Source organism: Zootoca vivipara, chromosome 15, assembly GCF_963506605.1.
Source record: "Zootoca vivipara chromosome 15, rZooViv1.1, whole genome shotgun sequence".
Taxonomy (NCBI): Eukaryota; Metazoa; Chordata; class Lepidosauria; order Squamata; family Lacertidae; genus Zootoca; species Zootoca vivipara.
Genome location: NC_083290.1, coordinates 4,061,183 through 4,074,879, shown reverse-complemented (window position 1 = coordinate 4,074,879; position 13,697 = coordinate 4,061,183). Strand labels below are relative to the sequence as shown.

General features: G+C 43.3%; 1 protein-coding gene across 1 annotated transcript in view; it reads right to left on the bottom strand.

The window, feature by feature from the left end:
• PPM1E (protein phosphatase, Mg2+/Mn2+ dependent 1E) overlaps window positions 1–7,288 on the bottom strand; it is an 86,632-nt gene extending 79,344 nt beyond the window's left edge. Inside the window, exon 1 of the mRNA XM_035139826.2 lies at window positions 6,503–7,288. Within this exon, the coding sequence (XP_034995717.2) occupies window positions 6,503–7,071 (569 nt within the window). The 5' untranslated portion in view covers window positions 7,072–7,288. The remainder of the gene's footprint in view (window positions 1–6,502) is intronic.
• Between the last annotated feature and the right edge of the window lie 6,409 nt (window positions 7,289–13,697).

The window sequence follows — 13,697 nt, the reverse complement described above, 5'->3', positions numbered from 1 at the left end:
TTCCTCGGTCCCAGCTCCTGCCCACCTAGCAGTTCGAAAGCACATCAAAGTGCAAGTAGATAAATAGGGACCGCTCCGGCGGGAAGGTAAACGGCATTTCCGTGTGCTGCTCTGGTTCGCCAGAAGCAGCTTTGTCATGCTGGCCACATGACCCAGAAGCTGTCTGCGGACAAACGCTGGCTCCCTCGGCCTATAGAGTGAGATGAGCGCCGCAACCCCAGAGTCGGACACGACTGGACCTGATGGTCAGGGGCCCCTTTACCTTTACCTTTTAATGACTTGAGGTAATTTGCTAAGTGGATCCTTCAATGGTCATAAAGGTGCCTATAAATTGTTGAGTTTTGGGTAAGAAGCCTGCCTTGTAGAATTTTAAGCATAACCTTCCTAGCGTGTGAAATGAGCGCAATTGTGTGGTAGTTGGAGCATTCTTTGGCACTGCGCTTCTTTGGGATTGGGATGTAGACTGATCTTCTCCAATCCTCTGGTGATTGCTGAGTTTTCCCTCTAGTGTTTCTCAAAGGACTTTGTTTCCAGACCACCTCACCAGCCCAATTTCCCTCAACACACTCATGTGATAGCCAGAACTGGACAGAGTACTCCAGATGTGGCCTGATTAGCACAAAAAGCACATCTGGAACTATAACTACTGTATATAAAACGTGGATAGCATAAATGAAATTCAGAAACAGGATTTGCAAGAACTGGAAAATTAATGGAAATGAGCAGCACCTCTCCAGAGGACTAAAATTATGACATACTGATAGTTTAGAAGTAAAACTACCTTTTTATAAAACTACCTACATTTTATAAAACAGAGCAGAGGTTCTGTATTCCTTTTGCAAAAATTAAGATGCACCTTATTTTAAAACCCTTAAAGAAATATCTGAAATAAATTTGAATATATTGGAGAGACACAGTGTGCAACGTTTGCATTTGTTATTTCATTCACCAGGTTTTGCCAGTGGTTGCACAAAATGAAAATTTTAAGGACCAAGGTAACAAGAAACCTTTAAAACAAAAAAAGTAATTTTGACAATGTGATCTCATGTCACTAAACTGCTACCATACTGACTGGGGGAAAACAATACTTTTTCTACAAAGCAGTTTGGGGAGAGGTAGATATGCATATGTGCAAAAAAACAAGCATTTTATTCTAAAGTTCCAGTTCTGCTGCCTATTATTTCAGAGGTCACAAGTGAATACAAATGGACTGCGTAATTGTAAAATTTCCTTTTCCCTTCTTTGGCAACAGAGTAACACCTTTTATTACAATTATCAGCTCAGTAACAAAGCTCCCCTGCGTGCTGTGCATATTTTCACAGGTTCATTTGTCTCCTGCAACAGTTATCAGTCTTAAAAGGTTTCTTTGGAAGAAAAGGCCACTAACAACCATTCTTACTTCCAGCCTACAGAGCTAAAGCAGAAGCACAGCACAAAGCATGGGTAACTGATCTTAAGGTTTTAGTCTACAGTACAGGCTTTTCATGCTGGGAATAGATCCCATCTGCCTCCTGCTTTGTGCTCTAAATCTTTCACAAAGCATACCCAGAGAACAATCCTGTACAGCCCAGTATATGAAGCATTCCTAGCTACTGTGACCAGCAATGCAAATACCCCTAAGGCTTGGAATAGCTTATCCTGAAGACTTCTGCTCACAGTGCTTTCAAGCTGATAAATATATTGCTTCTTTCTCCACATCCCCTATCCCGTTACCTATTAACAATCAGCTGCTAAAATACTCATTCCTATTCTACAAGAGGCATGAGGCATCTTCCCTCCACAACACAGCCAAAATTTATGTTTTACCCTTATCTACCCATCCTTTAAGAATGGAGGCAGCAGGAGAGTTAGAAGTGAGGGAAATATCCAGGGCACTCTCACTGTAGGACACAATCCCACTCCAAGTTCTTCATTCCCAAATTTCTCACCCTCAGGATGACTCATCAAATCAACCACCCACCCACATAAGGCCCCCTACATCTTCTGTTGCATAACTCTTTCTAGCAGTCTAGCCACCTGATCATAAACCTTCCTGCAGCAAAGCATTCCTTCACATTCTATCGGTCCCACTATTTAGCTTCTTCATACCTCACACAAATCTAAGAGAGGTTTGAAGGAGATTTATATTTGGAAATGGCATGCTGGAAGGGGTTAAACCAATTTGTCTCACAGCATTTGGAGCACCCTAACCTGTTAAAGGAAGGAAGTTAAGAGATCCAATCACACAACTGTTTGGCCCTTAATGTCGCCCCGTTTTGCTTAACTCCCTTGCCTAGCCTTCTGTAGCCCTTCTGCTAAGAGTCAGCTTGAGACCCAATCATTCTCTCAATTCTCTTAGAAGCCTCCACTTAAATGTTTGCTGCCACCAGCCTTTCATTTACAATGCACACCATGCGCTCTCCTACCTCGCTCCCTGAAATATAACCTTCCTCCCCAGTTACTGATGCCAACTCCCCCCTTTATATTTTTAAACAAGCCTCCTTCAGTTTCCCAACAATTGTCCGTCCCACTTCAACTCAAAGCTCACCTGCGATCAGCTCAAAACCTACAAGCCAAACCCAGGAACCTCTTTTCATTGCCAATGCATGGCCGAAGAATAGGTGACATACCGGTAGTAAAAAAACAAAGCATCTTTGAACTTAGCCAGAATATCCTTTCTTAGTCACAATTAATTAACTTTTGTTTATGTTTCTCTAAGAATCCATTTATTAGTGATTTAACAAAATAAAAATAGGCAACAGAATAGTCTGAAATAAGGCAGGTGGAAGAGTAAGGGCAGAGTAAGGACAGCCTCCCCACCCCCACCCCCACCCCCCATACACGCACATGACATAATTCCAGGCAAGGTTGAACCGCAAATGTCCATGTGCAATAAGAAGGATGACTGATCTTGTATGTGATGGGTTAGAGAAAGATATGTTCACTCAGCACATGCACAGTGGCACTCTTTTTTTGGACAGTCATTTGCATATTCTCAAACTGAGGTGTGATCTTCCAGTGAGGGGATGGGGACAAAATGATTATGGGCCTGAGCTCCAATTTAAATTAAACCTATAGGGTCTCTGAGCTACATTCCAGTTTCTGAAAAAAGAAGCTGGGGACCAAACCTGCCTGCAATTTTATCTCTGACATACAACCCTTGTCCTTTAATCTCAGAGGCATATTAAGAGGATGGGAACAACACTCTACACTCCTAAGTTCCACAGCCAAGCAGAGACAATGCTGCCCCTTAAAATCAAAATTCCAGTGGGGTGAAAATGGATGAAGGGGAAGTAAAACATATTTCAAGGTTCAGCCCAGCAGGAACTCTAAGCCCTTGATTTCTAAAAGAAATGGTTGCAAGGACTCATGATGGCCTGGAATACAAAAGTTTTGTTCTCCAACCCTAGAGCAGCCTTCTTCAACCAGGGGCACCAGGTTGGGAAAGACTGTTCTAGGAGGGGAAAATGGAGGGGAGAGAAATTACACCCTGCACACATGGATTCACCCTCTTCTTGTTTTTCATTAGACATATGCCATGCTGCCCTGGCACCTCTCAAAAACAAAATATTGCGATTGGTTTCTAGCTCAAATTAAGCTCAGCAGGACCCCCAGAATTCAGCCCCTAGTTTCTAAAATGAGCGTTTGTCAGATCTCAAAGTCACCCTCTTTGACACAAAAGTCTTGTTCTCTAATCCCAGAGACAGAAGAAAAGGACGTGGGAGGAGGAGAAAGTAGAGTAGGCTGAGGGAAATGACACATTCTGCACATATTTGGGGGCACACACACTCTCCATTTTATCAAACAAGAACCTGGAGTTGGAAGAAAGATTCAGCATTCCTGGGGCATCTTTTTCCTTATCTGCATATTCCTGGGATTAGCTGGAAAAGGGGTCAATGGATATAAGAAAGAACATTCTGGAGAGCAGGCAGGAGGACAACCAATATACTCAGGGCCGTCTCGAGCAGGTCGCGTGCCCTGGTGCAGAGGGGCGGAGATCGCTCCAGCGCCCCCACCCTTGCAGGGTTTAGCACGGTTTGCACGCGGCTTTGCCGCGCGGCGCCCAGCCTGCCGGCCCAGCGCCCTGGTTCACTGCACCACCGGGGGTCTACCTAGAGCCGGCCCTGAATATACTTCTGGTCAGGGGTTTAATCTGCAATCCAGAGCCGAGGTGGTAAGAGGGTAGCATCTCTTCCAAAGAGAAGATCCTGGGGCTCTCTGCACGTGCTCAAGAGCACTCCTCCTTGTCATCAAGCTGAGCATGGGGCTTGGTGCACCTTCCAAGGAAGTGCCCCTGGGGATCTTGAATACATGCTCAAAAGTACTGTTTCCCTCATAAGTCCACCTACTTCACAGCTGAACTGGGAAAAGCAGAATGTGCCTTCCAAGAAGATACATTTCTAGGACTAGAGGGTAGGAACCTTTTATGATTCACTCACCTAGTCTGTGGCTGACCTGTGTCACTTAATCCAGGGTTGACCTTTTATTGTGTGTTGGATAACATTTGATCTTTCATTGTTTTATGGCGGCTATGTGTTTTATTCTTAAAACATAAACATACTCTGAAAATCATACTAAATAAGGTACGGGGAATAATAATACCATTGTTATTTTATTATGTAAGCTCACATTTCTATCTTGCAAAATCAACATTCAGTAAATACATCAACTGATTTGCCCTGTGGTGGTTCTTTTTTTTGTACTCGGCAATAATAAGCAGTATATAATATAGTATAATGATAAGAAGGTGTGGATGACAAACAGTAACCATGACAATAGCAATACTTTCTCTTATGATTATGCATGTCTTTGCTTGCAATGCATTCCATACAACAACTGTAATAAAGTACGTAGTGGGGTGACAGCTTTGATAAACATCACCACCACCATAACTATCAATACTTATTATTTTATTTATGCTAGTTTTAGCATGGGAACTTTTACAAAATGCACACAACCACCCTAGAATAAATTATGATAATTATCATCAATAATGGTAATATTTCCCCCGGGATATCTTTTATAGGGTTGTAATAATGTATTATTCATTCATTCTCATTAAAACAAAAAAAAACCATTAGCCCCTTTCTCACAAACACTTTTAAAAGGACATAGAATGTTAATCAGCGAAAGGCGTAGTTAAAGGAAACAATTTTCACCTAGTGCCCAAAGATATGTAAGGAAGGTGCCAGGCAAGACTTCCTGAAGAAGGCATTCCACAAACAGGGAGCCACTACAGAAAAGGCCTTTTCTCATATTCATAGAATTATGGAACTGCAGAGTTGGAAGAGACCCAAGGGCCATTTAGACCAACCCCCTGCAATGCAGGAATCCAACCTCTGCTTTAAAACCTCCAATGAAGGAGATTCCACCACCTCCAGAGGGAGACTGTTCCACTGTCGGACCTCTCGTGGAGGAAGCGGATGAAAGTGTGCCTCAGGTCATAATCACAGGATCTGGGTCTGTTCATATGGAGTTTATATGCACAATAAGAATAGGAACAACAATTTCTCCAAGGATGGTTATATTTTCATTTTAGTTTTTTGTAATGAATATAGTAATATTATTTCCTAGGATAGCTATGTTTTGTGAGGGATTATTAATATTATTATTTTGCAGTGGGTCCCAACCTAAAACTATAATAACAACACGTGAGTGGCAACACTGATAATGCTAACAATTATGGTAGTGATAATAATGATAATAAGTTCAGGGGCTTTAATAATTCCATTTAGCTACAGTTTATTATGCCAAGACACGTTGCCTGGAAATAAACACTATATGATTTCTATTATCTTTTTAACCCATCTGTTTCAAATTGCATTATTGGGAACTCAAGGTCTGATTTCTTTTTTGGTGGGGGCGGGGGAGAGAAAACTGTACATAACCATCATAGGTAAAACTGTTACTATACGTATTACAACACACACACAAAACTATCCTAGGAATTGTTAATATTAATAGCAATTGTCACCAATGATTATGGTACTAATCCTAGGGTGGTTACTTTTTTGGGAGTGGTAGTAGATGGACTAACAACAATTTCCCCAAGAATAGTTATGCTTTTTGCGGGGTGGGGGTATAATATCTACAGCAACAATTTCCCTTAGGATGGTTCTGTTTCCCTTTCGGGGTGGGGGGTGGCGTTTATAGGTATAGTAACAACAGTTTCTCCTAGAATGGTTATGCTTTTCAGGGGTCAAGGAGTGTTAATAGGTATAGAAACATCTATTTCTGCTAGAATTTCTGCTATTTCTACATCTATTTCTGCTAGGATATGCTTTTGGGGGGGGGGCGCTGAGGAGGTTATAGGTCCAGCAACAGCAGTTTCTCCTATGAAGGTTATGCATTTCGGGGGTTTGTCAATAGGTATGGAAACATCCCTTTCTCCTAGCACGGCTATGCTTTTCGGAGGTTGCAGGGGGCGATATGCAGGGCAGCCACCGTTCCCCCCAGGATGACTGTTCTGCTGGGGGGGCTGACCTCTCTCTCATCCCCCCCACCCCTTTCCCTTCCTACTCACTACTTGTAGAGCTGCTGCAGGCAGAGGTCCAGGCACTCGCCCTCCACCTCCTCCTCGGTGATGTGCTCCGAGAGCGGCCGGGGCAGCGAGGGCAGCGGCGGAGGCGGCGGGGTGGCCGGCCGGGCGGGAGGCTGCGGCTGCGAAGCGGGCACTGCCGCCGCCGGGGCCACAGCCGGGGGCAGCTCCTCCTCGGGCTGCGCTTCCCCGACGCGGCTGTCTCCGTCGCCGCCGGTTCCCTCCTCGTCTTCGTCGTCGCCAGCGGCAGCAGCATCGTCGCCTTCGTCCAGCGCCTCGTCGGCTTCTTCTTCGCCTCCTCCCTCTTCCTCAGGCGGCGGTTCCTCGTCCCCTCCTTCTTCACCACCACCTTCTTCTTCTTCGCCTCCCCTCACGGCTTCTTCTTCCTCGACTTCGACGGCTTCCTGGGCTTCCCGCCCCGCGTCGCCTTCTGCCCCGCCGCCGGACGGGGGCGACGGCTCGGCGCCGAAGGGTCCGCGGAACTCGCCCAGGAAAAGCTCCAGGAAGCGGCGGTAGGTCCGCTCCTCAAAGCTCCACGCGCCGCCCGCGGCCATCGCCTCGCATGCCCGGCGGCAGCGGCGGAGGAACAGAAGCGAAAGAGGAGGAAGGAGGAGGAGGAGCAGGAGAAAAAGAGCGGCGGCGGCGGCGGCGGCGGCGGCGGCGGCAGCTTCCCTCAACGCCGGCCTGCCCGCCCCTTCTCGCCTTTCTCTCTCGCTCGCGCGCGCAGGCTCCCTCCTTCGCTGTCTCTCGCGCTCCCCTCAGTCCGTTAGAGCTCGCGCGCTCCCGCCCTCCCGCTTCCCCTCCCACCTCACGTGCGCGCTCATGGACACACAAGGCAGAAAGAAGCGCGCGCGCGCGAAGGAGAGAATAAAAAAAATAAAATTGGCGGGCTTCGCCAAGGCGCGCCGCCGCCGCCGTTATTAACCGTCCGCCTCCTTTCCTTGAAGGGTTTTTTTAAATGCCTGCGCGTGTATCTCTCTCTCTCTCTCTCTCTCTGTGTGTGTGTGTGCGCCGCGCACGCGCGAAGGGTGCCCTGAGGGAGACTCGAGCAACTTTCTTTTCGACGCCTGAAACCCACCATATATCCCATATATCCCAGCAGGCTGAAGGCAAGGCAAGCCACGGTTGGCTTTTAAAATGTGTGTGTGTGTTTCGCAAGATTTATACGCCGCTTGATTGTAATGAAACCTCGAAGAAGAAAAGGGAAAATAAAATTATCAGTTACGTGCCTTTGTCAGGAAAAGCCGCCAATTATCCGTTGAAAGCAGCTATTTAGAACATTCAGAAAAAAATAATGATGGTTAAAATCAAGGATAAGCAAAAGAGCAGATGAAAACACATGCCATAGTTCTGCATGTCTGGATAGGCTTGCCTGAAGAAAAATGTTTCTAGCGAGTGCCAAAAAGAGTACAGCAAAGGCACCTGCTTTGCTCTTTAATATTTTTCTCTTATTTTAACCTTGTAAGATTTATATACTGTTTAATTTGTCATAAAATCAAGCGGTTTGCAAGGAATGCTGAAATTACTGTATAAAAAAGTTTAAAACAAGTGGTGTGGTTGAAATGTCTTAACAGATGTTTATAATTAAGAGTGAGAGGACAGAATAATTGCTACACACAAGAAGAACAAGGATACAGTATACAGTAGTTGAGTTCCTCACTTGCAGTTTTATAAATCATTTAATGTGTCAACGCGAATAGAAGTTACCGTATTAATATTGCAGTTGTTGTATAAGGGATTATTATCATGATCGGAATGTAATTGAAACAGAATATTTTGGAACGCAGAAATAAATAAAACCATCAAACCATCAAATCTAGCATGTGGGGGCCCCACTTTAACTAAATTATATAATTCATTACAGTATTTGAATGATTGGTATTAATAATTGTATTATAAATCGGTATTGTTATAATGAGGCTATTATTGGACTGTAATTGAAAACTATTAAAATTTTATTACAATAAATAATTAAGAAAGATTAAAACATGGCAATATCTCGATAAACATGGCAATGCTTACATGTTGTTTGTATATCTATTATCCTAAACTTTAAAAACTCACAATGTTTATTAAAAGGCTTTTCTAGAACACTTTTTAAGGGTGTGTGTGTGTGTGTGGTGTATTTATCACTGAACAGGGTAAGCAAAAAAATTCATTAAATAAATTACTGTATTCCCATGATAAATGATAAACCAGACAGTTGTGCCTCTGACTACCACCTTCAACCTGTTGAGGTGTTTATGTTTCTTTGGCGGCTTTTTCCTAAGGAAGTGTATTTGCTTTGCATGCAGGATGTCCCGGGTTCAATCCCCAGCATCTCTAGGCAGGTGTGCAGATGTCTCCTGAAACCCTGGAGAAAGTCAGCCAGTCAAGTGTGTCTCTAATACAAATTTCAAGATTAAAACAGGTGGCTAACCTGTGATCTTCCAGTTGATACTGGACTATAAATCCCTTGTATTCTTGCCTGTTAGCTATGTTGGCTGGGCTGGATGAGAGCTGGAGCTGGAGAGTTTGGAGCATCCATTCCACATCCCTGATTAAAAATAACAATGGGTTGTAGCTGACTAATCTGCTTGTAAAAGCAACATATTCCAAGGCAATGAATGCCACTTCTGTAGCCGCAACCACAAGTCATATTATGCCTTTTATTTACATTATATTCCACTCCCAACCAAATTGTTAAGTTGTTTTAGCAACATATATTCAGGTTCTTGGTTTTCATCCTGTTTTTCTCTATTCTGGTGTTGTTTCCAAACAAGTTATATAATGGTCTAGAGAGCTTCGCCAATACAATTACGCTAATGCCATTAAGATGAAATATTGCATCTTCCCACAAGCTAGCTTGTTCCTTTTCCTTGCCTTGCCATTTCATGATAAATAGGCAAAGGGGAAGTAAAAAAACAACCCCAAACCCAACTGCATTTTATCTCTACTTTTCCTGCCACTGAACAACTCCCCAGAGACACAATCCAGAGTCCACATTAAGAGTTTTTGAAAATACAGTACAGTAGATCAGAATCAGGCCATCTAGTCCAGCATCCTGTTCCTACGTCACCCACCTGATGCCCAAGTGGGAAAACCATGAGCCAGACCCAAGGACAAGATTACCCTCCCTTCCTGTAGCTTCCAGCAGCTGGTATTCATGACTGCCTCCATTTGTGGAGGCAGAGCATAGCCACAAATAGGTTTATCCTTCAGGAATTTGCCCAATCCTCTTTTAAAGCCATCCAAGTTGGTGGCCATAGCTGTCTCTCGTGGGAGAACATCCCATCGTTTTAAGTGTGTGCTGTGTGAAGTAGTATTTCCTTTTATCAGTCCCAAATCTTCCAACATTCAGCTTCGGTGGATGTCCATGAGTTCTGTTATTCAAAAGGAAAAATCTTTTCTCCATCCACTTTCTCCATGCCATGCATGATTTTATAAACTTCTGTCATGTCACCTCTTGCTCGCCTTTTCTCTAAACACAAATGTCGCAAATGCTGAAACCTTTTCTTATAGGGGAGAGCATGAGTCAGAAGTGTAGATATTTCCAGGAGTCTCTACATGAATGTTTTTGCCTAGCTGGTGGCTGTGATATGTCCACCCTCCAGATGCTGCTGGATTCCACCTTCTATGATCCCTGAGCATTAGCCACACTGGCTAAGGCTAATAAAAACCCAACAATATCCGGACAGCCACAGGACCCTCCAACTGTTTTCAGCACTTTGTTGTTGTTTAGTCGTTTAGTCGTGTCCGACTCTTCGTGACCCCGTGGTCCAGAGCACGCCAGGCACTCCTGTCTTACACTGTCTCCCGCAGTTTGGTCAGACTTATGTTGGTAGCTTCGAGAACACTGTCCAACCATCTCGTCCTCTGTCGTCCCCTTCTCCTTGTGCCCTCCATCTTCCCCAACATCAGGGTCTTTTCCAGGGAGTCTTCTCTTTTCGTGAGGTGGCCAAAGTATTGGAGCCTCAGCTTCAGGATCTGTTCTTCCAGTGAGCACTCAGGGCTGATTTCCTTCAGAATGGATAGGTTTGATCTTCTTGCAGTCCATGGGACTCTCAAGAGTCTCCTCCAGCACCATAATTCAAAAGCATCAATTCTTCGGCGATCAGCCTTCTTTATGGTCCAGCTCTCACTTCCATACATCACTACTGGGAAAACCATAGCTTTAACTATATGTTGGCAAGGTGATGTCTCTGCTTTTTAAGATGCTGCCTAGGTTTGTCATTGCTTTTCTCCCAAGAAGCAGGCATCTTTTAATTTCGTGACTGCTGTCACCATCTGCAGTGATCATGGAACCCAAGAAAGTAAAATCTCTCACTGCCTCCATTTCTTCCCCTTCTATTTGCCAGGAGGTGATGGGACCAGTGTCCATGATCTTAGTTTTTTTGATGTTGAGCTTCAGACCATAGTGTTCAGCACTAGCACAATGTTAAGAGACAACGACCACACACCCCAGCTTTCTATAAATAACGATCATAATCATCATACTTAAAAGATGCAATTTATATATAGTATTTTATGTGTTTAAAGCACTTGACATATATTAGCAATCTGTATAACATCCCTGTGATGTAGGTCAAAGTCCTTTTTATCATCCTCATATTGTGGAAGGGGCTTGAGAAAAGTAGGGCTAACACCTTGCAAAAAAAACATCTATTCAGTTCATGGCTGAGGTGACGTTCAAATAGGGACTGGCTCACAATCTTGGAGACTAAATTCGATAAGACTCTACAACGCACGGCCTCAAATATATAGATGTATTGATCCCAAAGTGCTCTCTTTAAAGTTTTATTGTACTTCTATTTTAAGCTGCTAGTCCTCATGAAGGAAGATACAAAAATTATGGGGGTATGGACAATTTGGTAAAGTAAAAGAACCTCATGTTTACCATCCTGGAGCTAGGATATCCTGACCTCTACCCTTAACCTTGTGATTTTTAAACAGTTCTTGTTAGCTGTCCCAGACTTAGCTATTAAACAGGGATGGACTTGTCAGACTTCCCAATGTCAAAGCAGCTTCTTGATAGATTAATGGCACGCGAGGCATGAAGCTAAACATATGCAGCTCACACAGAGAAACAGCCGTTGGAGCTTGAAGGAATTATCACCCTGGTTAAGGACAATAGGTAATACGATTTATACCGTTTATGGAGACTTGTAAAATGTTTTACATCTCAGTCAGTTCATGATAAGCTCCACAGGACACCCAGTAACCCCCACAAGATGCACAAAAACAATAATTGCTTTCCCCACCCCCCAAATCCAAGACAATTGGAATCACCCAAATGAAATGCGGAAATACAACACGTCCACAGGCTGCAGTCTCCCTCCCTTGCTCTCCTCCCCCTCTATTTCATGGCAAATTACATATAAATGAAACAAATTTAGCTGTGGACACCATCCAGTGTACTCCCATATGCCAGCCATGGTGCCCTCCCTTTCTCTTTATCAAATTGTGATGCCCAGGAGCAGGACTGCATGGCTACAGAGTCCTTGTCATTTGGGGGGGGGGTTGTGTCTTGCATTTAAAGTCCAATGTTGTATATCTAGTATTTGGCAAAATCTATTTTTCTGAGAGGGAAGGTGCAAAATCCCTCTTGATTAACCTGCTGTGTGTAACATATGGTAACTGTGGCTGGTGTAGTTGAGTTAGACAACCGAGAAATCTGAATTTGATTCAGTCTGACATTGCGATGCAGCATGGAATGAGCAATTGGGATCATAGAGCATAACTAGGTGTTACCTGGGTCTATAATGGGGGCAAAGTAGACATACTGAGTGGCAAGGAAGTGAGTAGCGAGGCCTACTCATGACATTTTACTCTAGAAGCAACGGAGACTGCATTTTTTGCCTCTAAAATACAACCCTCTGCAAAGAGTTTCACCACCATTCAAGGAGCTCTTAAACCAGTATATACATATTTCATTAATGCACTTGGAAGATTTATGGAATGTCTTCAATTAACTAATAAAATAGTATCTTGCAATTTCCAGTGACAAGCATAAACCAGTATAGCAACCACTAGCAACCTTTGCTAACTCCCATCATCCCCGGTCAGCATAGGAGTTGTAGTTCACATCACCTAGTGCCCACACCAGGTTGGCGAAGGCTGCAGTTTAACACTTTAAAAAAAATTATACTCCTGTATAAACATTACTGAAAGAGACTAGGACAATAAGTTTCCAAAATGCTCAAAATCTGTAACAGGTTCACCAAATATGGAAGAATGCTGCATTTTTTGGCGCACTACCAGCAGCTACTATTTCTAACTGTACAGATTTTGTTTTAATTTCAGACGCATCAAATGTCGTTGCATTACCATTTTTATACAATTCTTTCAATAATGAGCTCACAGTGCTAACATAATTTTCAGATCCAAAAAGTAAAAGACAAACTTTCTGGGGGTGGGGTGGGGGATCATTGTATATACTTTCTCTGTTTTGGTTGATAGTATTTTATAGATGGAGCATTAATAAGACACATTTTATACCTTTCTTAAGGTGGGGAAAAATATTTGTGCTTGGACTCTTAATCAGGTTTACAAAATCAGTTGGATTTCTGGTAAATTAATGTTTTCCAACTCGAATAGACAGGAGATTCATTATCTGAAGATACTGCAATAAAGGACATTGAAATTGTGGTACTCATTGGCATAACTCTTAGTAAGATATAATATAGTGGTCTTTCAGTATAGAAAATGAAGGCTATATAGTGGTATATTTTATGTTTTCCCCAGAAATCAAAATATCCAGCTTATTCATGGAGTGGATCTTGACTCTCTGTGGACAGGAGCTCTGTGGAATATTCTATGTAGGGGATTAAAGGTTGAAGGAGTGTAGCTTAGTGGTAGAGCAGCTGCTTTGAATGCAGAAGGTCCCACATTCAATCCCTGGCATCTCCAGATAGAGCTGGATGAGGCTCCTGCTCAAAACCCTGGAGAGCTGCTGCCGGTCAGTGTAGACATAACTGAGCTGGATGGACCAGTGGTCTTGGTATAAGACTGATTTCCATGTTGATCTTGAAGAACTGGAGAAAGTGGGTATATAAAGCTCACTAAAATGAAGCTGTATTTTAAAGTTGTTTTCAAGGTCACCATGACCTTGTTTTAAAAACTCTTATTTTGTTTTCTCAGCATTAAAATGCCCTTTCCAACATGCAAGCACCTTTTATAAGCAAATTATGCATCTCTTTCT